Source organism: Anser anser, assembly GCF_964211835.1.
Source record: "Anser anser genome assembly, chromosome: 1".
Lineage (NCBI taxonomy): Eukaryota > Metazoa > Chordata > Aves > Anseriformes > Anatidae > Anser > Anser anser.
In genome coordinates this window covers 172,807,714-172,832,662 of record NC_139720.1, presented here as the reverse complement: position 1 = coordinate 172,832,662, position 24,949 = coordinate 172,807,714, and the positions used below count along the sequence as shown (strand labels likewise).

Below are 24,949 nucleotides of genomic sequence, written 5' to 3'. Positions count from 1 at the left end.
CTGGAGGAAACTCGTAACTAATGGAGCCTGCAGGGAAAAGAGGAGTGCTGGGAAAGGGGGGCACACTGGTCACTCAGGCCACCAGCTACTACTCCATTAAAAAAAAAAAAAAATCTGCATTGAAGTTAAAATGGATCATAACTCATAAATGAAATCCCCAAATTAACTGCATTTCTGCTATCTACTGGTACTGTGTGAGACATCAAGTCTGAAACAATTACGTGCTCAAAGGAAATCAGACACAAACTGTAGCTTTAATGCTAACTCAGATTTGTTCCCATCCTAGGATTCTCAGATGTGAAGTTAAGACTCTCCTCAAATTCCCTGTAAAGACTAGAGAATAACCCCACATCTGACCTTGACAATGTCTCCCCAGAAAAAAAATGGCTCTAAAGTAAAGGGTTGTCCATAGGCTGCCATTAAGTGTAAGGCAGTGTCTTCGTTTGCCTTCATGCATCAGCAGTTAACTCATTCTTCTATACAGCTTTTGAGAAATTCGTCATATAAAGAAAAAAAAAAAAAGTGAAAGGTGTAAATCCACCTCAGTATGCAGCTGTGCTAGCAGTTTTCCTTCACTTAAAAAGAAGCATCATTGACAGGCTTTTAGAGGCTGTTGTATCCTGTCCTCTCAGCCTTAGTGTGTTGCTCTAATTAGGGCTAGGTCGTGGGAGGGAGGAAAGAAAGTAAGGAGGGAAGAAGGGATGGAAGGAGAGAAGGAAGGAAGTGGGGAGGGAGGACGGGCAGGCATGGCGGGCGGGCAGGCAGGCAGGTTGCTGCTGCTGCAAAAGCAGCAAAAGCAGGGAATATGAAGTAAGACACACAAACCAAACTACACAAGAGGTATAGGAAAAATCTGTGGCAAAAGGGCATGAAAATTCAGGCACTTATAGATCTACTGAGCAAACAAAACCTTTTAATACATGAAAGCAGCTGTACTCTGTGGGAAAAGCAGCATGGGAAAAATGATTTTGGAGCGTTGTGTTAAGTCTTGAAATTGGACTTTTCAGGGGAAATTGGTTTGCTACCTAATGAAGCATCTGGTTATTTCAAATGGTGAAATAAATGTTTAGTTTTAAATTACAGTTTAGTTCATGGACCTTTTCTTTGAAAATCCAGCTTTTTGTGGGAGTAAATAGAAATAAAAGCCTACGAATTAATATATTTGACCTCTACCTGTTGCTAAGTGTTTCTGTGCATACAGTAACTTGTGAATGTTTATGCTGAAAACATATCTCTATTTCAACCATCATCTAAGAGTTGTTATTAAGCTCTTGAAATTGGTAACCTTGCTACTGATATACAAGATGGCCTTTTGTTTGTAGGTGAGTCTGGCACCAAATCATTGAATTATGGACAAAACTGTCTGATGATTCCAACTTTTTTAGGCTAGATTTATTTCAGAAACTATTATAAAGTTACATCCTTTGTTTATAGTAATTGAACTGAGTAATAAACACAAAAACAATGTGTTAGAGAGCTTCTCCACTTGTGTTACAGCAGTCATTTATTAAATTACACACAGATGTCATTAAGCTCTTTAAAAGGACTGCCCTCAGGTTCAAGCCTGTATTTCACTTATACATTGAAATTCTATTATGAATCTTTCAGCCCTTTTTATTTCCTCTTACAAAATCAAAATGAATTTTCAGCTTTCCATGTTTCAACAGAATGAATATGGTCTTTTTTGGGGTAGGAACTTGAGTGGCAGAACTGAATCATGAGTATAAAGCAAAGTACATTTCTACTTCTAGTTCAAAACCAGTTGTGGAACTAGATATCATAAACAACCAAAAACCCAAGAGATTGTTATTTTCTTCCTTCTACCACTTTAGTTAGTCTCACTGGCACAATTACAATACTAAATTTACTTTCTGACAGACTCAAGTATTTGTCCTTACAGTATCACCTACCCAAAACAAGAAACAAAACTGAACAGAGATGCCCAGACTGTAGCAACTTTGATGCAAAAGTAAGTTAAGGAAATCAAACTCAAAGACTTTTCCTTTCTCACTTTTCAGCTACTAGTAATCTGTGTCAGTGAATTTTCATAAAATAAAAAGAAATTCCATGAGTGTTAGAAAGAATTGCTTGGTCAAGAAGCTCCAGAACTGTGAAGAAACAGTTTTAGTAAAGCCACAGCTTTGCAAAACCTTCTGGAAAGACTCCTGCTGTGTTTTTGAAGTTCACCAGTGATCACACATACAGACACAGGACTTCTGGACTTCTGTGATTCTGTGACTTCAGAAGTATTTCTTTTAATTCTGAGTTCTACTTGCCTTGTAGGATTCATTTTGTTACAAAAATAATAGTTAATAACCAAACCTGCCATACCCTGATCTTTTTAAATGGTCTTTATGTAGGACAAGATAGTTCATGACAGTAGTAGAAACCCTACAAATAAACCAGACAAAAGTACCTTGAAATTGCTTCTGTTGTATGGGCAAACTGATTTTTTATTTATTTTTTTTCCTTAAGTCTATCATGAAGTTCTGGCTAGACTCTGAATTACAGAGTTTGGACAAGCTGATTCACACAGGGTAATAGGACTCTATTAATCCCGAATAACTGTACTAGGTGCATACTGGAGCTTTGAAGGGATATTTCCTACGTTTGGATATTCCTTCTGCTAGCTGGAGGTAGTAAGAGGACAGACACAGTCCAGCAACGTATAATGGGCCAACTGGATAATCAAACCAGCCAACAGTAGGGAAGACTCCTCTGAAAACAATAATTATCAGCCTTCTGCTGCTTGTAAGAATTAGCAAAATAAATAAATAAAATAAAATAAAGCTTCATCTGTGAGAGCTGAGAAAAGTTAGTACTCAAATCCATTTCTATGGCTCAGATATCAGTGGTTTTCAGGCCTCTGAAATGCTACCTGTGGATCAATGCTAGCCTTGAGAATTAAATCCCTGGTGACTTTTAATGGCTAAAAACATCAATTCACTGGATTTTATCCAGTTTTTATTAAAAATAAATAAATAAATAAAAAATCTTCCACTATCCCCTTATGCTCTAGAGGAAAGATATTTGCACTGGGTTACTGGGTAAGCACAAAAGGAAGGCTCATGTTTCCCTAGGTATTGAGGGACCTGCAGAGCTTGTCTCTCTTTGGGTGGCAGCAGCACTGCAACATCCCTCTGGGGATTAGTAAACAGCCTGAGTTACTGCATGCAAACACTTATCAGGAGAAGAGAAAGCACTGCCATGGCATAAGGACCCCCCATCTTGGGATATTATACCTATTCCAAGCTTAAGTAATCAAAATGCCTTCAGCAACCATTGCTCAAGCAGCACATGTCCACCACTCTCCCTCCCGTAAAGATTTAAAAGACATTAACTGAGTCATTTTTTTGTAAACTAAAGTGTATGAATAGCCTACGATTAGGATGTATACTCAATGGTGGGTAAAGGTCAAGATATGTTCTCTTTAGGTAGATTAAATTCAAATTTCATTCTTCTTTTTCACTGTAGTAAGTTATGCAACTTTAGATATGTAACAATTGTTATGGATGCTGCACCAGGTATTCAGCCATTTAAAAATAATGCAACATTTCCAGTTTGCAGACACAACATACTTTGGCCTAACACTATGATTTAAAAGCCAGGCCCTAATTGTCTTCTAGCCATTACTCTTAAATGAAGAAACCTTTCTTTCTCACACACATTAACAGTCTCTTTTTTCACTTTCTTTACCGATAGTATTCTAGTGCCTCAGATAATAGTTTATTCAGAATGGAGCTGCTACTCTGGCAAACAAAAACAGAAGTTACAGCACATTAAAGATGAGGCTTCAAAGAGGAGGAAAAAATGCATTCGTTCATTATACAATTTTTAATATCAACAGGCCTGCAAATTCCTAAGCTTAAATGCCTGCTCTTGTCCCATACTAGGAGGTATACACACTACCAGTCTGACTAGCCAGAGCTGTCACGTACCTCAGTAGTACATGCCATAGCAAGCAATGCTAAGCGGAAATGCAGTTATCCTTCTGTCCCCTCTAGGAAATCTATACTTGCACACATTCACCACCTTGATCTCAGGAAAATCAGTTTTACGGAAGAGGTATTCCTAATTTACTTGGTTTGACTTGAGAGGAGGCAACAAGGCAGAACTATACAGGCCACTGTGACACACAAGTCTCTTCAATGACAGCTGGAAAGTCTGTGGTACCTCAGCAGGCTTTAGTACCTAACTTTTTTGCAAAGAATCAGCTTTCACTTCATTGCCACTTGCATTTCAGCTCTTCCAACTACCTGTCTTCCAGACAAGTACAGCTCCTTGTCTCAAACTGTAAGCATAGTTGCACTATCAATACTATATTCCCCATGGTCTTTTTCAGTCCTTGCATTTCAGGCACACATTGAATCTGCCCCAGGGCATGTGGAAAGGAAGAAAACTAGATTTCTGGTATTTCCCAACTGGCATACTAGTGTAATGTTTAAACCACTCTATTCCTAAGTCTACCAATGCTGCACAGAGGGAACATAAAGCTTAATTAATTTATGTTTGTTGAGTGAGAGCTTCTCAAACGAAAGACATGGTGTAAGTAGAAATTACTCCTATTAACTCAGGTGTTGGGGGAAATGATCACATTGTGGACTGAAGCTTGCTCGTCTGTTCTTTAAATAGAGACAACGCAGGTAGCAACGTCAATGGAGACTGAATACCTCATCATACATTGGTTCATTCATAAAGTTCAAGCCCAAACAAATTCTCCTGGCACCTGTTCTGGCACTTCATGTTGCAAACCTGAGCTGGGGACAGGATCCTCTCTTGGTAAGTGCAGACATTTTGTAGGTACTATGTGTGGTCTCTGTGGGGGATGAATCAGTTGTCATGGGTACTTTCTGTTTACAATCCCACAGACTGGAACTGGCGCCTGCTACAAAAAGACAGTCTCTTGTTGAAAGCAAAGTACTTAGGAGCAGATCCTGGCAAGGGGAATGAAAGAGCTTGGGAGAGGGTGGGGGTGGGTGGGGGGGTGGAGCACAGACCGAAGAGAATGAAGAGAAGGAACCAGAAAAAGAAATCTCAATATTAGCAGAAGGAGAATTAAAACTTTTACATAGAGAAGTGAGTTGCTTATGTAAACAATTCCAAAATTAGTTATTAGAGCCTGGAAATTTTTACCAATTGCCAAATATGCAGTTATTTTTCATGTTACAATGTTATTTCAAGTAAACTAACTAGAAAAGCCAAGTCTACGAATCATTGATCATAATCACTGACTTCTTGTTTGAGCTGAAGCAAGTCATTTAACCTTCCTTTCTCCACCAACACAATGAGAAATAATAAGATGTGTCTATTCAGAATGATGTTATGAGAATTACCTATTATTTTGCAGTGCTTTAGCAAAAGCCATTGCTCTTCAAGTATGACACTTCCACAGAAAGCATAAAGGTGAGATACTAAGTGCAAGTCTTATTAGTTACACTGTTAATGGTGTGAAAGTGCAGTGAGGATAAGCAGAGGGCAATGATCACTTTGTGCTTTGTCACAGTGCTACTTCATGTATCATCGCTTTCTTTACCAGAGCACATCTTATTCATGAAAGGGGGTTCCAAGCAAATATGGAAGATAACAAGGAAGAACTGAAAATGAAAGCGGAATGTTACCCCATTGTTTCCTTTCATAGCTGCTAGCACCTCTCAGAATAACATTCAGCTCTCTTCAGCATTATATTGTCAGGGTTTTTTTTTGTTTTGTTTTTGTTTTGTTTTGTTTTTCTCCTTTCCTTTTTCATTCCAGACTTCGTTTGTAACTTGGGCCTGAGTTGTAATGCCTTGGCATACTGTCAAAGCGTTAGTATGAGGAAATCACAAAGCAGTAGCTTCACTCATACAGCATTTTTATTTTCTCATTAGACAGACTCTTCTATGGTTGCTAGGCAGAGAAACAGTGTGTGTGTGTGTGTGTGTGTGTGTGCATGCATACATGTGTGTGCGTACATGTAATGATGATGCGCAGCCAAAAATATCTGTGCCTGAACCAGCCACATAAAGCCTAGAAGCCACAGATGTTACAGAGAAAGAAAGCTAGCTGGCTACAAAGTGGGGAGAGAATGCAAGAACCACCCCAAAGCCTCAGGAAACTACATTCCTTAAGTTCATGTCCCATATATGACAGCTTCTACCAAAGCTTTAACTCATAAAGCTTATGCTGCTGCTCCATATTATGAATCAAGTATCATATCATTCAGACCAATGCCAAAGGTAGGAAGTCCATCAAACTTTGGTTCTTTTATCTTCAAAAATAAATTTTAATTAGTCTATTCAGCTCCTGTAGTTTTGTTTTGTTTTGTTTTGTTTTTCAGCATAATTATTTAAACAAATCTTTTAATAATATTTTTATAATTTTAATAATATTTATATTTTATTATATTTTATTTTTATATATTTTTATTTATAATTCTAATACTATTTATAAATGTTAATAAATGTTAATATTTATAAATATTAATAATATTTTTATAATTATTTAAAAAAATCTTAAAGAATTGCCACAGAACTTGCCTTGAAAGTGGATTTTCAAAAGATTTATCAAAATTTTGCTGTCTTGAGATACAACTGGAATATTTTCTATTTCGAATTAGAAAGAGGTTTGCTTGAGACACATATTGTTTTCCATTGCTGTACTTATGCTGTACTGATAACAGAAGACACGGAGAAGGCTGAGGTACTCAACAAGATGACTGATGTCATCTACTTGGACTTCTGTAAGGCTTTTGATGCGGTCCCACACAACATCCTGATCTCCAGATTGGAGAGAGATGGTTTGACGGATGTTCCATTCTTTGGATAAGGAATTGACTTGGAGGTCATGCCCAGAGATTTGTGGTCAAGAGCTCTATGTCCAGGTGGAGGCCGGGGACAAGCGGTGTCCCTCAGGGATCTGTCTTGTGTATCAGTATTATGTAATATCTTTATCAATAACATAGACAGTGGGATCAAGTGCACCATCAGCAAGTTTGCAGATGACCTAAGATGAGTGGTGCTGTTGATGCAAAAGAAGGAAGGGATGCCAACAAAAGGGACCTGGACAAGCTGGAGAAATGGGCCCACATGAACCTAATGAGGTTCAACAAGTCTAAATGCAGGGTGCTGCACCTGGGTCGGGGCAGTCCCAGACATGATTATAGACTGGGAGAAGAAGTAATTGAGAGCAGCCTTGCAGAGAAGGACCTGGGGATTCTGGTGGACAAAAAGCTTGATATATGCTGGCAAAGGGGAGATTTAGATTAGAGTTTAGGAGGAAATTCTTCACTCAGAGGGTGTTGAAATACTGTAACAGGTTGCCCAGGGATGGATGCCCCATCCCAGGAGGTATTGGATGGAGGTGGAGGAGGACCAGGTTGGATGAAGCCCTGGGCAACCTGATCTAGTGGGTGGCATCCCTGCCAAGGCAGGGGGGTTGGTACTAGATGATCTTTAAGGTTCCTTCCAACCAAAGTCATTCTTGAGCAGTTCTTTGTAACAGTTACATAGAATTGGTATAGTTGAAGGAAATTTACATATTCCTGGAAACAAATGTGTGTTATAAAGCCCCAGTGAAATGGCTCCAATTTCTTCTCCCCCATGAATAAAACCCCTGAAAATGTCAGGGTTTTTTTCTCTACAGCTCATCAACCTTGATGGATGAATGCAGTGTAATCAATAACTTAAAGAAAAACTGTGAGGGGCTCTAATTATAAATATAAACCCTACCAAAGTAAGCACAAATAAAGAGTTAGTTTAAACAAAGAAAGTGTCTATGTATCAGAGCAGGAATTAAATTTTGATATTGTTTGCCTTTTTGTGCTCTGTCAGCTACACCGTCATTAATGTATTTGGAGAAGTTAAGAAAACCTTGTGCTTTAAACAGAAGGATTTACATGCATTTATGAAAATAAAGCACTGCCAAAGCACCACTGTAAGCTAACTGAATGAATGCACTGTTGCTATATAAGTTTACATATATAAGGTTAACAAACAGCAGGACACGATTCTTACAGAAATGCTGTGGTATCATGTTTTTGGAGTATATATATATTTATGACTTTCCCTACCAAAAAGAAAAGGAAAAGAATAAAGAAGAAAAAAAATCCGAACAGCTAATGCAGAAACACCTACTGAACTGCCCTAAAGTAGCCAAAGCATTCAGCAGCCAGCCAGATCATTTCATTTCCTCGCACAGAAATCACTCCAGGGTTTTACAAAACAAAGCAAACAGTGACTATATAATTATGCAACATTGTTTTAAAATGAAAGAAATTCAACAGTACAACAGTTGAGTGGTTACAACATCAGCACATTTTTTTTCAGCTTTTTTTTTTTTTCTCGTTTGTGATCTGTTGTTCACTTTTATTCATGTGTTTTCATCTCCCTTAGTAGAAGAGGTCTACACTGCAATGAACAGAGTGTTTCTAGAAAGGAAGATTATCACATTTTCAAGGTAAAATGGTAGAGATGCTTACTGAGTCTTTTAATGAAAGTGGTGGAAAGGTTTGCAAGTAGTAATGAAAGGAGGAACAGATTCACTTTTTGATATACTCAATAGTCAAGCTTTTCCATACTTAAGACCATTAACAATTTTCAAATATTTCAACAGTTGCTATAAAAGGGAAGGCAAAGGACTTGGAAAGAAGAGAGCCAGATGTGCCAACATAGACTTGGAGCAAAGAAAATGCAGGTTAGACACTACAAAAACAATTTTCCAAGAGTACAGATAATGATGAACTGAAATGATTGTAGAAAAAGAGACTTATTTTCACCACTTGACTTGCGGAAAATGGACTCCACAATCAGTAAGATTGTAAAGTAGGTATGTTTATTCAGCACTGGGCAGCACGGGGGGTAGTCCCGCCAAAGTCGTGCGCACCTGACGCGGCAACTTGCCTTGGTTATATGCAGTAAAGAGTTACATATGCATGAAGTTTCACAATACGCCTATACATATTCATAACCTGTCCCCGCTTCGTATTAAAATTAGTTCCAAGGAGTCATTTCCATAAACTCCTCCCATCTGCGCTTGCGCAGTGTATTCTGGTGGTGGTCGTCGGGGGTTGTGGGGATGAAGATTGATGACTCTTCCTCATCACCGCTAGTTGACCTCTTGTCTCTGCGCAGACTCAGTTGCTTCTTGGATCTTGTCCATCCACAGGACCAGTTTCTACCAGTTTCTTAAGATAGGCTCACACCCTTATTAAGAGACTGACCTTGGTAAAGGGGCCCAAGGCTTCTTGCTTTAATTAATTTGCACAAGCACCATAGTTAGTCCTAGTTTCATGCCGTCAGCACTCTATCTCTACTTGATAAGATTCCCCTAACTCCTTCTCTCAGTCCCCCCTTTTCTAAAAAGTTAGTAAATTCTCTAAAAGTTAGTAAATTATTATATTCTCCTAACTCCCTCTCTCACACTGGAATTGTTTTTAAAAATGTGTGTATTTATCAGGAAGGGTTTATATACAGGTGAATCCCTCTTTTGGCAGACAGCTTGCCTTCTTGACTGAGTGATCTCCTCTGTCTTCTTTCAAAGGAAACTAAGAAGGTATGAAAATACAGGAAACAAGATACAGGAAGAGAGAAAGCCATTTTAGTTTAATATAAATCCATATATTTTTCTGACCCACTAACCTGAGGGTTGTCTTGTCCATATTGCATGACTCCAACAATCACTGACTCAGAGTCTTCTTTGGACAGAAAATTTATTTAGGAAAAATTTAAACCTGTGTGCTCAACCACTAGTTCTGTAAAAATGAACAGAGTTTTAATGTGGGATTCAAGACATCTACATCCTCGTCCTGACTCTGGTTAATGATCTAAAATGTGGTTCTGTCCATTACACTGCAGTTGACTCCATTTCACTTTCATAGTTCATAAAATAATATTTACTTTCTTGTTTATGTGCTTTCAGATTTACTCGTGCAAATCCCAAGCCAGAGCTACGTATTATTCTTATTAATAATTATTATATTGTTGTTGCTGTATAATTGATATTAATAATATTAATCATTTCAATAATAATTTGTCCTGGTTGACACAACTTTTAGACCAAGCTAATCAAACAACTTTTAAAACTGTACACCCATTCCGAAGTTTTCTATTTGTCCTTGTTCAATATTAAGTCAATGAGAAAATACACCCATGTGTAGATGAAAGTTGAAGGATTTTACATTTTTTAAGCAGATCTATCTGACTTCCCCTTCATACAAAATTAGAACATGTCTAAAAACTCTCAGCCATAAGAAAGTTATATGTATGCCATTTAATGGTGGAACTAAAATCTGGAATGAAATTTATCTTTGGACAACTCTACCTTCTGGGCATTCACTTAACAAGACTACCACTACCAGTAAAACAACAAATGCTAGGGAACGTAGCAAAGAACTAAAACTCAGTCACCTGTTAAATTGCACAAACACTCCTTGGTCATGTAGGTCTCTCCCAAACTATCTTCTAGACAAGCTTTAGGAGTTAACAGGATTCTACTCTGGCAATCTGCAACCACCTGCTGTTGTAGACTAGTGGGTCACTCCATGACAATTGACCTCACTGTTGTGAACATTCCCAGGCACATTTAATTTCCTACTGCAAATCTTGCCAAGTGGTTCTTATATTAAATAAATTTATTTTATTCTTGGCTTGAGCCAAAAAAAAAAAAAAAGAGTGAACGGTGTATTTTAAAAGTTTGCTGCAGCTAATTGGCTGCAATTGTACTTCTTAATCTATTGGCTCTGTCCTTTAACTAAATGACACCTTTATGTGCAAGGCTTTTGGAACCTGTTGCATTATTATTAAATAGGTGCAACTTCCTCACATGTATGTTATCCACAGACAACCTTACAATCTTCTCTTAAAGCAATCCAATCACAATGCACTTTACAAAACCTAATGTTTTTAAATACCCATTTCTACAATACTTTTCATAAATTCATCAAAATATAGCTTCCCTTCAGTACAAAAGTCTGCTCTTGTTTCTCCAGGAAGGTGTCTCTCTTCTAATGTCCATAAATTCAACCACTTATCTTGATGAAATGTTGACTGCACATGGCCCAGCCTGGTGGCCAATCTGTTTATTATGCTACTGACATATCTCACTGTCAGTTAAAATTTTAGCTTCATAATACAGATGTGTTAGCAACTCAGAAGTACTCATCTGTACCAGAAGGTGACCTTTAAAAAAATCTTGTCCTTCCACTGTAGTGAGATGTAAGTGAACTTAAAAATTCCACTAATGGAATGGTCTTCATGAACTGAAGATGTAGTAGTTTGCATCTCATTCAAGTAACAAATATAGAGATTAATAACTAATGTATTATTAATATCTATTTATTTCCTCTGCTGTATCCAGTTTTATAGCAGGATGCATAATTAATGCACTATTTTAATCATGCTATAATAAAAGTCTCACAAAGGCAACACGCAACTTGGTGTCATGTAGTCAGCGATGTCTAGTGGGAAGTATTTTCATGTCAACTATAAATAAATAATTAGAAAGATAAACAAAATGCATGTCACTGGCATTATTAAGGCAAAAGGTCTTTCTATAGTTTTGTTAAATAGCAACAAGAGACACAATAAGGTTTTATTTCTGTTGTTTGTTTTCAAACAAGTCACTTGAAAGAGAATGAATTGGAAAAACTCAGCCACTGAATTACTGACCTGGCCTTCTTATAAGATTTGATGTGCCTCAGTGGTTTATTTCTCATAAGCTGCTCACCCAGCAATGGGGAACACAAACTGAAAGAAAAATAGTGGGCAGTGAGAAATAAAGGGTGGGAGGACAGGAAGCATTGATTTATCTAAATGGAGAATGTAAGTCTATGTGCGCTCTAACAAAATGCACAGGTGAAAAGGAAAAATCACTAGCCCCATAACTGGCAGTCCACTGTAACTTATGATAAAAGAAATGCATGGGATTTGGCATCTCTCTCTGAAGACTGTTATGCTTCTCCCGTTGTAGCTGAACACTTTTGTGAAGATCAGCACTGAAGTTTAGTTTCATAATTCTAAACTAAAATGTTGCACAGCTTTCAAATATTACTCCCTTCTGTCTACAGTTAATATCTAAATGCTATAAAATAACAATGACTATTGTATCATAAGAAACCTATCTAGTATCTGCAGAAGATTTTAATTTTCTGATCTTAATTGTATAGGCTGTTATTAAGAAAAGTTATCATCCTAATACATTAAAGTGAAGTTATCAAGATCCTTTGAAATCTAAAATCAGTAATAACAACCAGCAAAACATTTGTTCTTCATAGATGTGGTAACTCTTGGAATGAGAAAATATTCCATTTACTTTCTATGTGAGACATTGATGGTTCTGTTTCTTACTCTATTTTATCATCATTATGGCTGTACTTCCATTTACATAAGTGTTATAATCAGCATAACAATACATCATTGGAACCTACTACCCTGCAGGTTGAAACTGACCACGTTCTGTTCCTTTCCATGAAATTTTACAAATAATGACAGGAGAAAAAGAAAAAAAAAAAAGTAAATACAATACTTGGAAGCCACTGAAATCAGTGTGTTATTAAAGAAAAAGAAAAAGGAAGAAAAAAAAAAAAAAGGATCTAAATCTGATTATTAAAATTCTAATCCAAACGTTGTTAATTCCAGCAAACAGAAGTATCAGTACCCATGCCTATGATGCAGCTTTATCAATGCTGAAAAGATTGCAGAATTCCTATGTTAATGTCTGAGAATAAATTTCTATTAATTATAGAGTATAAAATATCAGATATCAAATGGTTTATCTGGCAGTTTTATATAAATATAATTTATAATTACTCTTTACATACAGTTGATATTTATCAATGTAGGACAATAAAGGGACAACCAAGCAGCCAAACTGAATCCCCCCCACATTAGTAAAGCTTGAGGAGACACCATAGACATAGAGAGCTATTCTGGGAACAAGCTGAACGGAGTAACAGGATGTACCACAGCTTTCAGGTACCACACCTTCCTATACCCCTTTACCAGAGACTGTGTCAAACACACAACATTTGAACCACAAAATCAGAGAATCATCTAGGTTGGAAGAGACCTCCAAGATCATCTAGTCCAACCTCTGACCTAACACTAACAAGTCCTCCACTAAACCATATCACTAAGCTCTACATCTAAACATCTTTTAAAACCTCCAGGGATGGTCACTCAACCACTTCCCTGGGCAGCCCATTCCAATGCCTAACAACCCTTTTGGTAAAGAAGTTCTTTCTAACATCCAACCTAAACCTCCCCTGGCGCAACTTTAGCCCATTCTCCCTCATCCTGTCACTGGGCACATGGGAGAATAGACCAATCCTCACCTCGCTACAGCCTCCTTTAAGGTACCTATAGACAGCCTCTGAGCCTCCTCTTCTCCAGGCTGAACAATCCCAGCTCCCTCAGCCGCTCCTCGTAAGACTTGTCTCCAGACCCCTCACCAGCTTTGTTGCCCTTCTCTGGACTTGCCTGAGTACCTCAATGTCCTTCTTGTAGCAAGGGGCCCAGAACTGAACACAGTACTCAAGGTGGGGCCTCACCAGAGCCGAGTACAGGGGGACAATCACTTCCCTAGTCCTGCTGGCCACACTGTTTCTTATAAAAGCCAGAATGCTGTTGGCCTTCTTGGCCGCCTGAGCACACTTCTGGCTCGTATTCAGCTGACTATCAACCAATACTCCCAGATCCTTCTCTGCCAGGCAGCTTTCTAACCACTCATCTCCCAGCCTGTAGTGCTGCTTGGGGTTGTTGTGCCCCAAGTGCAGGACCCGGCACTTGGCCTTGTTGAACTTCATACAGTTGACCTCAGCCCATGGGTCCAGCCTATCCAGATCCTCCTGCAGAGCCTTCCTTCCCTCGAGCAGATTGACACACGCACCTAACTTGGTGTCATCTGCATACTTACTGAGGGTGCACTCGATCCCCTCATCCAGATCATCGATAAAGATATTAAAGAGAACTGGCCCTAGTACTGAGCCCTGGGGGACTCCACTAGTGACTGGCCTCCAACTGGATTTAACTCCATTCACCACAACTCTTTGGGCCCAGCTACCCAGCCAGTTTCTAACCCAACAAAGTGTATGCCAGTCCAAGCCATGAGCAGCCAGTTTCTTCAGGAGAATGCTGTGGGAAATGGTCTGCTTTAGCTAATAATCATCAGGTTTGAATTCAGACATCCAGTTTCTGTGGGCAGGTATGCTATGCTGTTTACTATCTCTCCCTTTCTTTTGCTGTTCTCTGTGATTTTCCATTGTGTCCATCATTCATGACCTTAAGCTTAACAATTCCCCTCAAGCTGTTAACCACCACATCTAAAATACGAAGTCACTTTTAGTTTATTTATATTTTTAATATGGTAAAGTAGTTTCTCACTCAGATGGCCATGCCTGCTGCCTAATCAGTTGACTGTAAAATGAAGGTAACTATGATTTTTTTTTTTAGCAATAATTTTATTGGGTTATACAAAAATAGAAAGATATAAACATTTAAAGAGCAGATCTGATTACAACTGAAGCTTTCCAGAGATATACTTTTGTGAAAAACTGGTATCACTTGAGAGTGCCTGCTGTTGAGAAGGTTAAGATGAAAAAACTAAAGCTATGAAGTTAATGTAGAGAAATTAAATCACATTAAACTCTGTGTAGATACTCTCTTTCTGAATTAAAATGCCTTTTTTTTTTTTTTGAGTTTGATCCTCCCTTAAGCACTCTATTCCTCAATAAGAGTTTCCATACAGAGGAAGAGGATTAATGGTCCTTAATTTAGCTGCATTAATTTCAGACTTTTAGTTGTTCTCCCACATGGACTTGTCGTAAGATACCTAACTACTGCATTTGCTTGGTGATTGCATAGTTAGGAACATACAAGGCCTGTCTAAGTGGTGCCATTTATAACAGCATTTATTTGAACCTCAAAACTATTAATGCAGAACTATTAATGTAAAACTATGGGTGCTTCAAAGCTTCTCTTAGAATGTGTACATCTTTTTAAACATCTCTCTTCAACAGATCTCAAATAACTCTGCAAAATATGCAAATATTATTGTTTCTATTGTTCCAAAGAAGTGAAGCAACAAAATTTAGGGTGAAACTCATAATGGAACTTAGCATCATTCAGGTCCTCCCAAATCTGTTGCTTCCTGGGCAAATGCTCTAAAAGAAAGAAAGCACTACTTTATATTCTAAACATGTTTTGAATGAAAGTGGCTGTGGTCATGACTACTTGCTGCTAAACTCTCTGCTGTCAGTGTGTGTTAAGCTCCTTCACAGGGCACCTGTCTAGACCAGATCCCCATGGGATTTAGGCACAGGGATGCTTATGTTTTAAGTCTAAATAAGGTAAAGTGCAAGTTGGACTGCTCTTCCAAGATATCAATGCTTCTGGGAAAATTCTAAAAAAAAAAAAAAAAGAAAATTTGGCTGATTAAGGAATTTGAGAAGTGAAAACCTAGACTGCCAGATGTCTAATTAAAATGAAAATCAAGAAGTATGCTAACAACTGTGAGTAAAATGAGCTGGTGACTATTTGATAAGTTGATAGTGGCATAGAGATGCTTTCCAGGATTATTGAAAACCAGTCCAGGTTGGAAGAACAGTGCATTCTGGCATAATTAAAGATCTCTTAGGTTGTCTTTTGGGAAAAAGAAAAGAAAAGGACTTCGGTTCTACAACCCAATGGGACAATGTCCGCTTTATGACCAAAAATACATGACTAACAGGTAGAACTGTTAGTGTCATGTGGGATTTTAGCCCCATGGGCTAGTTGATATGGGAATTATGAGGCAGAAAGAGATGAGATAGGAGAAAATTTAGTCTGAAAAAAAAAACAAAAACAAAAACAAAACAACAACAAAAATGGGCTTCTGGCAGCAAAAACATTGAGGGAAATGTGGATTATTTTTTTTTAGACAAAAAAAAAAAGAAAAAGAAAAATATACAGTTTGTCTTAGATATGCAGAAGGAAGCAAAAAGAACAAAGATTACACTAAGGTTATGGTCCCAGGAGGCAGGAGGGATAGTGAAGTTGTAAATGGAGACGGAATGCAGAGAAGAGGGACTGAGGGGAGAGATAAGAAATGGTTTATGTTACAACAAGTCTAAATGTCATGCACTTCTCTTCCCCCCTTTCAGCTTAACAAGTGTTCTGAACCACAAGGAACATGGATGGTATCAGGAAAGTAGGGTATTCCCTGGGGACTACTGTCATGGCAGGGTTATTTCTTTTTACCTCCCCAACACTGACAAGTGCACTTTTATAAACAATGTTCTGCTCTTAAAGAATCTAATTTATGCCTTAATAATTCAGAGGTTTCAGAAAACATTTGACAGAGCAATATCTACTACAGATGCTAATCCATTTCTATTACTTTAAATGTTTTGCATGACTCTGTAAGAACAATATATATATATGTAACTATACAGGCCACAAACATTTTCATATTTGCACCTGAATTCAACGTTCAGGCTGAAAGTGTTCTAAACTGCCCTTTTCCCTCTCGAGGAGTATTTTCCCACTCCTCTCCAGCAGGATTATCTGACTCACCAGGAAGCATATTTAGCTCCTTCAATCAGAAAAAAATAACTTTGTTTTAGTAGGGTTTGTTTTCTGTGGACCCAGCAAGTTGCAACAGCTCACAGAGGTTAGACAGAGCAAAAGATGAAGACATGCACCTGTGTGTGAGGGAGGAGCTACCTCAGCAGGACTGATTTTGTTGGTTAAAACTGCTATAGAAACTTATTTTCTAAAGCAGTCAAGTTACACATTTTAACTTTGTTTTTCCCTGTTAGAATTTCTTCACTTACCCTAGAGTTGCATAGGTGCAGAGAAGTATATTTATGCACCAGTGCTAGATTTCATTACTGTTGTGTTGTTTATTTCACATAAAGGTAAAATGTGAAAGATATTACCAGGTAGTCCTCCAAATCATTCTGTTGTTCCGTTCCCTTATTGTTTTGGTTTTCCTTCCTATTCCTTCAAAATCCAATAGTACAATCAGTATGTAAAGTTAGTGCTGTTGCAATGTGTAGTTCTTCTCATTACACTGATTGGAAGTTTGTTGTCTGCTGATGCTTGTTACTAAGCAAGCAGAGAGAAACAAGAACACCTTTTAAATCATTCCATGTAAAAATCAATTGAAGAGAACAATATTGCTGCTGCTGTTTTGAAAATGAAATCACCTTTATCAGTAATCATTGTTTCTTTACTGTATATGCAGAACTATCAGTCTTTCTCTTAAGTATCAGTAACTTGCTTTTGTACAATATTTTCAGCTCACAGTGATTCTGATAACATTCTCAATATACTGATCTGTGGTTGAGTTGAGGACTTACAGAAGTATCATTCATTCTGTTGCTTTAAGTAAGGGGAGATAATTTACCTCTGATCAAAGCATTTTATTTCCAAATTATGCCAATTCCTTAGTCCCTTATGAAAGAAAATATTCCACTACAACAGAAAGGATAGTATTGTAATCATGCAACGTCTTGCACAACTAGCAGAGAAAAGTTAAGATGGGAGGAAGTTACCTACAATGATCCAAAAGGGTCAACAAGATCACCATTACAAAAACTGCTGTCACCATTTGCACTGTACATCTCTACTGCCCATGAGGGCCTTTAATTTTATTTGTTAAGAAGCTCATTCCTGGAACAGGTCTTTTCAAAATTCATTTTGACCATTCCTCTACATTCCTCCAAGCTTCCATATTAATTCAAGCACAGACCAGCTATGGCAAAAAGGGGGTTATTTTTCTTCATGAATCTGTCTGTCCTTTCACCTGATCAAATCATTTATCATCTAGAAACTGTGGTACATGACTACATTCTAAAATTTTGAAAAAAAATGCTTATCTTAAAAAAAATAACACAAAAAGCAATATAAATACTCTGTTGGTAATTCAGGATTATCATCACTGTGCATTCAAACAGGAATCTCGGCACAAAGAACCTATCATGTTCCAAACAGATGACAGATAATTATGATAATTATCAGCAAAGTTCCATCCTCCTATCAGCCTACAAAAGATGACTCTATCCAATCTATTCCTTCTCTGAGGAAATCATGTTCACTCACCAAAATTTATCATGAGAGCTGAAGACCAAACTTTCCCTGCAGTTACTGGAAGTAGGCACCATCCGAAGATATTCCTTCCCTCATATCATAAGTTTCTACCTGTTATACAGCTTATTTGCTGCATTCTGTCCTTTCATAAGAGATCATTTCAGAATTCAGAGTGATCTAATACCTTTTACAATACTTTGGACTACCTTTGAAATTCAGTTAATGTCTACACCTATACTAACATCTGGGAAAGGGTCAGACAGACAGATTTCTTCCAGACCTTGTCTACACAGAGACATGCAAGAAAATCATTCTGCATTTAATTTTTAAAGTAGATTATTTAAACTACATTAAATCTCTGGTAATCGTAATTCATTTGGAAGGGAGTTAAGTTAAACGAAATCAAGGCAATTTTTATTCTGAATGAACGTCTATGCAGGGACTTAATTAGGTTTAACTAATCCACTTTAAATTCGTTTTTACAGATTAATTTTCCTGAAAGTCTCCATATAAATTAACTTTTAGTAAACCAGATTTTTATTCTGTTTCAAACACGGATTGTGTTTTGGCATGTATTTTCTTGTTAAATTTTGACTATGAGAGTATATCATAGAGACAACTTGGCACTAATCCATTTAAATGTCACTAGTAAACTGGCTTTTTTTTTAATGACATGGTTTTATTTTTAAGGGCTAGTTATTAGCAATGTTTCAGAGGTACTGTCATATCAAAAGAGATGTGTATATTTTTGTAGATGATTTTAAAACAGCTATATATTATATACATATATCACACTGTAGAATGATATCTAGACAATAAAAAAATTTTAGCTACATTCTCAGATAGTCCTGCTTGTCAAAGGCCTTATTCCAATTTATCTTTACCCCATTAAGTAGCAAAAAAATACCCCAGACCCGAGCAAAATAACTGAACAAATTAAAAAAAAAAAATCCAGTACAGATATTTTAAGCATAAAGATTTAATTAGAATTTACTTAAATTATTTTAATTTAAACTGAGAGTGTTAATATTTGGAGAAATTCATAAAGGCATCATCATATAATTTTTCTTTGATAAAATAGCCTGCAGTTAGTTTCCTTAGAAATAGACAAGGATACTGTATCCTACTGAGAAATGAAATTAAGGAATGAGATGTGGTTTAAAATGTCTCCTCATACATTTAAAAAAGTATTTCTTCTTTCTTTATCTGCATGGGAACATAATAACGTCAATTTTTTGGAAGCAGAAGAGGGTAATGAGTGTTAGGAAATGTGGCTTCTATCCCCACTTCTTTTTTAGCTTTCATAGTTTAATTTGGGGCAAGTCATTTCCCTTCTGGCACCTCACTTTCCTGACATGTAAACTGGGGGTAATAATATTCAACTCGTTTGCAAAGGACTCTCAGATCTATGGTTGAAAACATTATGACAAGAAGAATACTGGATTACTGTTACTACTATTACTACAGTGTAATCAACAGATATTAGATGTGTTCAAACTGTTTGCAGAAAATAAAGTAGTGTACCGTGACAGAAAGGACAAACCGATATATTTACAATAGAAGCCTAAAATCATAAAACCACATACCTGTCTGAAAAGCAAAGAACCTAATACTTCCCCTAGATTTCAACAAAATGCATTAGAGCAGAGCTTAAAAGGGGTGGGGGTGGAGTGGGGAGTTATGTTCAGGTCACATGAATTGATGATAAATATATTAATACTACAGCATTCACCTCCAACTGACTGCTTGGAAACTGATGAAACATTATAAACACAAAGGTCATTGCAGCCAAGAAATGAGGTGGATTCCCAAGATGGAGTCAATAAACACAGAGAACCCTCAGTAGTAAAATAAAGAGCTGTAACATAAAAGTTCTCTCAGAATAATTGTCTTCGTTGCTGAGTTGGCTTTACTCAAACAAAACTATGGGCAGAATTATGTGTATGGTGTAAAGGCTAGGACATTTAACAACATCAGCTTCCGTGAGGAGAGAGTTCAGCACCTTCCATCCTTTACCAACCCAAAACACCTTTCAGACAAGGAAAATAAAATAATTACTCTGAACAGTACAGTACAAATTCAAAGGAAGACATTACCAGTAGTAAAATGTTAATTATCACTTTACTTAGTGTTATGAATATATTCAATGCTTTCTAATGTCAAAGTCATAGGAGAATCTTACTTATTTACTTTATTTTGCTTTACTTAATTTTATTTTATTTTTTCCAGAAGACAGAAGAGGTCTCCTTCTCTTGAAATCGATGGATTTTTGGATCTGCTTCCTCAAAGCTGCTAAAAGATGTTTTCCTGCTATTTTTCTCCACATTATTTTCTCTGCCGTTTTTTTTTTTTTTTTTTTTTTTTTGTAGAGACACTAACATGCTTACATTAATACCTTACTGTGACTTACATTAATATCTTACTGTGAATCACAGATTTCTCAGGAAAGAGAAGAAAGACTATTAACACTGTGGATCCTTTTCCATCAACCTCCGTTATTACTTTTCACATTATTTGTTGACTGCAGAATGTGTGTAGCAAGGGATGTAGGGGGGTAGGGGAAGACAATACATAGTTCTTATTCTATTTCAAAGCTAATTTCCCTGTTCTCCTGGCTCACCGTCCAAGCAGCTTCTCTAGAGCAGAAGCTTGATTTAGCCTGGTTTACTGTCCATCTGACCTCTGCAAGGAGTTTATATCTGAGCTGAGTTATGAAAAAGCTTTAGCAACATTGCAAATGCTAACATACAGCCACAATAATGCCTTTGTTATAGAAGAATATTTTGTCATTTTCTCTATTTTTCTTTACCCTGCAATATTTGACTTTACTGTCTGTCTGATCTATGACCTACGTCATACAAAGCACAGGGAAAAGCATGACGGGGCCTGTGGACAAAACAGGTCTAAGTGGAACACTGTGTAAGGGACTGACACTGCAAAGTGGATAACGTTCTTTTTCACTAGTTGCAAACAGGGGGAGTGAGATGGTTGCAAGGATAATAACTTAAAATACACACACCCTTCATCTAGCTTATTCTAAGACCAAAGGTTAAAAGTAAGTATGACGGCCTGCTCTATTTCCTGTTCTCACCCTCAGGTAATAAAAGAGTCAATTAAATATAGTAATAGCTCCCTCTGCTCCATGACACTGTACCACATCTGTTACATACAGGAATATCAAACATACTCTAACACATACTTTAATAGTTAATAATATTTTACACTCATTTTGTATGAGAGTAAATGACTAAAGAAAAAAACAAACAAAAAACACAAAAGAATCTCTGTAAGTAGTCCATACAGGATTTGTTGTGATAAGGAGATTGTGTTGAGATAAGGAGTTTGACTTGACTCTCTGATAATGATTTAAACAGAGAAAATTTAAAATTTTCAGTACTATAATGCAATGAAAAATTAAGTGTTTATTTATTTGAAATAGATGCACATAACAATTTCTATTAATGTTGATGAGAGAGAGTAATAAATCACAATTTTATATTAAGAGTTTTGCTTAGAGTGGTGTATAAGTACCTTGAATAAAGCTGCAAAACCCATATAAGAACTAGGCATTATTATTCCCAGATTACAATAGGAAAATGGGCACTGCAAGATTAGTTTGCAGAGTTTAACATGCAGGTTTCACTTCAGAAAGGTATTACTACAAGTAGTGGGATTAACCACATGCCAAAAATTTAACGCATTGCCTGAACTCTTTCCTGATTCAGGCCTAGGTGCCTGTCAGTGACAGAGCTATAACACAAAACTTTGGCTGCCACTCTCATCCTCCTAGTCATTTGTGCAATAAAGTAAAGAGTTGGCTAAATGTCTGCATATTCTAAGCAGATATATTGTTCAGCATGTAGTAAAAAGCAAGAAAGGATAAAGCATGGCTTATAAGGTAAGTACTGCAGCTTCTTCTTGGTTTTGAAAAATAGTAATTCTTCCAAAATCATGTTCTGTCTCTGTTCTACATTCGACTCCCTATTCTTTCCTTTTTCTTTCAATCTCTTTAAAAGCTGCTAACATCAGCTGCTTCTCTGTGGATTTTTCTTTTTGCTTCGTTGCCTACAAATTGCTGTAAGCTCTTCATTCCCTATGAACCTGTTCAGCTGGAGCAGAACAGCTGTACAGCAGGCTGTTCCTAGAACACCTCTGGAAAATGTATAGGAAAATGATAACAAGCCATACAGACTAAAGATTTTTTTTTTGTCTTTTGAATATTTAAAAGGGAATATATATTTATATATTTTTAAACCTACATGCATCTAAGCAAATGTAGAGTTGGGAAAGATAGATAATCATTAAAATACTGTGTACATTTCTCCAGAGAATAAAAAGTCTAAAATTCTCAGTCCCTGATTTACATCCCTCAGGGTGTCAGAGGATGTTTAACCATGTCAACTGGAGTGGAAAAACACTGCATGTCAGCACAAGAAGGCCTGATTGCTATAAAACAAATGCTTTTTTTAATCCTTAACCCCCTTCCCCATATGAAAAAAAAATTGTTCACTCAGCTGACTCTTGATCTTTAACTTCTTACTTAGGTTCAAAATATTATGAACTCCACCACTAGTCATTTTATTTCAAATGATAAATATATTTTCAGAAAAAAAAAAAAACATGGTTGTTTTGTTTTCCTGGTTTCAGAACCAGTAATCAAAACCAGTAAGATGAGAAACTTGAATAAAAGTCTCTAAATAAAAGACAGACTTCTGCCAGATAGGTGACAGAATGTGTGAAGAGGAATAGTTTTGAGTTTTGTTTGAAATTCTCTAAAAGGATGCTACTAGCTGAAGAAAATTGACCCTGAGTTTCTGATCAAAAGCTTGAAGAAGAAGATGGAAGGATTGCTACTGACTTCTAAGTGCTATGTCTAAAGGACCTAGTTTAATCCAGGAGTAACTTCAGTTTCTTCTGGCACAGGCCTGCTAGTTCAAACACATAACACGCTCAAGACAAATCATCATTTCTAATGATGACATTCCTGCTGTGCTTTCTGGGTCTGAATGAGCAGATTGCATAAATCAAGCTATACTAATGTTGTATCACCAGTGACTCTAGTGGTGTTCTTAGTTAGCCTTACAGGGAGAGGAGGTCACTTTTGCCAGATGTTTAAATATTTTGTCATCTACTTCTTTACTGGAAGATTTCGTTAGAGCACTAGTCTTATAACATTCAGTAGAAAGGATACCTCCCCCCCTCCCCCCCTACTTTTTTTTTTTAAAGTATTTCTGACTTTCTCAGAAGGAAAAACAAACAGGAAAGTAGTATCAATGACTGAATCCAAATGATACAAATATTGTTTGATTCTAATACTTTAGGTTTTTTGCTTTTCTGTTTTGTTTTGTTTTGTTTGTTCCTTTTGCTTTCCCTTCTCCTTGTTATCCATTTGCTTCTCTGGATTTATCTGGGGCACTGGTTTCTGGCTGGCTCCTCCAGTCTTCCAAAGACAAGGGGAAGGAACTGGAGGCAACTAGCCCTTCTTCCCATAGCGACTGGTTGCCCTTCATCCTGACAACAAAATACCTACAACAGGGCAGTACTGAGACAAGCAAGGGACAAAATGTGGCCTGAAGGGAAGGGAAGATGACGCATTACTTATGTTATGGGTAGATAACGAGAATATTTAGATGTCCCAGTATATCTGGCAGAACCTCGTGCTACAGACTTCACCATGGCCAAAGTTTCCTGGAATCTCCAAAAGCTCCACAGATCCCTACTGATTCTTGTCTGAAATGCTAAATGGTGTTGGGATACTTGGGGGATCACAAAAGGCTCAAATAACATTAAAAGATTTGAATGGTATAGCCCGTCTGTACCGGAAAACATAGCATTTCTAGACCTGGTGTCATTCAGCGCACACACACAGGACATCACACTACAATATGAAAATCAAATAAAAGCCCAGAGCAAACACAAAATAATAACTATGGGATGGCTCATTAACTTCCAAAGTTCCTAAGAGGTTGAAGATCTCTGAAATGTCTGTACCTCTGTAGTGCCTGCAAGCCTGATATGAGATTTAATGATTCCTCTGTATCAACACAGAAAGAAAGAAATGTTCTCTTGTTTCCAATTCAGTTAGCTGTCTTTTTACCTCCATAAAAATACAATCATGCCAGCAATTTAACTGCAATTTCTTTTTCAGCACAGTGTCTGTTTAACTAATATGGATTAGACCAGCTTTTTAACGGTTAAAAATGGATGCTTTTATGCAGCAGAGAAAAGAACCTGTAAATTAAATTTATTCTAGAATCCATTTTTATTACTATTTTTCTCCAAGAAAAATAAAATCAATACGAGGAAGGATTTCTCAATACAACTAGCAGGTCTTACTGCTTCACCATTCAAAGTGTTGAAGTTTACTTCACTAAATTCTAGCCCTTGACAATAACATCTTCTTAAGATGGTGACCTATGCACTGATAATTCCAAACATACCATGTTCAATATCTACTGTAATTGCACATACAATCTTGTTTATTTTATTTCCTACTCAGAATTATCTTGGAAAGTTACAATATCGAACCAAGACTGAAGAAATGCAAAAGCTTGCTGAAGCAGTCAAGAGGACGAACTATGTTAAGCTAAAAAAAAAAAAAAAAAAATCCATTGTAAAACAACTACTGCGGGGATATACATTAAGTGAAGAGGTCCTGGACTGTAGGTGGAGGAAGATGCAATCATTTCAGTCCTTTAAAAATCTCAGATAAATGTTGTGGACCAGGTACTATGGCCTAAATGGATTCTTGTTAATTTCCAGACTCCTGATAAACCACTAAGACACCTCTCCAAAAATGACCAAAGAACCAGTGGGGTTTATCTCATCTTCTTTGTAACGATCTGGCCATGAAAACGGTGTTTTTCACTGCATTATCAAGAAGAAAATACTGCATAAAATCAAATAGG

The 24,949-nt window shown here is 37.0% G+C and overlaps 2 protein-coding genes across 30 annotated transcripts in view; one reads left to right on the top strand and one right to left on the bottom strand.

Annotated features, from left to right (window-relative positions):
- Positions 1-24,949, bottom strand: part of PCDH9 (protocadherin 9) — an 803,467-nt gene that overhangs the window by 666,222 nt on the left and 112,296 nt on the right. For 7 of the 29 annotated variants that reach the window (XR_014578269.1, XR_014578270.1, XR_014578271.1 and 4 more), the window contains one exon: positions 1-24,949. This exon is cut by the window's left edge; it is cut by the window's right edge and continues 19,850 nt beyond it. The exons of 19 other annotated variants lie outside the window; for them this stretch is intronic. Coding sequence is in view for 1 of the 10 variants with exons in the window: in XM_083820653.1 (XP_083676779.1) it covers positions 11,697-11,720 (24 nt within the window). In the remaining 9 variants the exon portion in view is untranslated. 3 more of the 29 variants (XR_014578275.1, XR_014578276.1, XM_083820653.1) reach the window with 3 other exon arrangements.
- Positions 4,656-24,949, top strand: part of LOC310892632 (uncharacterized protein) — a gene marked incomplete at its 5' end in the record, with an annotated part of 30,314 nt that continues 10,020 nt past the window's right edge. The window contains 4 exons of the mRNA XM_083820671.1: positions 4,656-4,779; positions 8,370-8,433; positions 8,590-8,670; positions 20,271-24,949. The exon at positions 20,271-24,949 is cut by the window's right edge and continues 10,020 nt beyond it. Of these exons, the coding sequence (XP_083676797.1) occupies positions 4,656-4,779; positions 8,370-8,433; positions 8,590-8,670; positions 20,271-20,337 (336 nt within the window). The 3' untranslated portion in view covers positions 20,338-24,949. The remainder of the gene's footprint in view (positions 4,780-8,369; positions 8,434-8,589; positions 8,671-20,270) is intronic.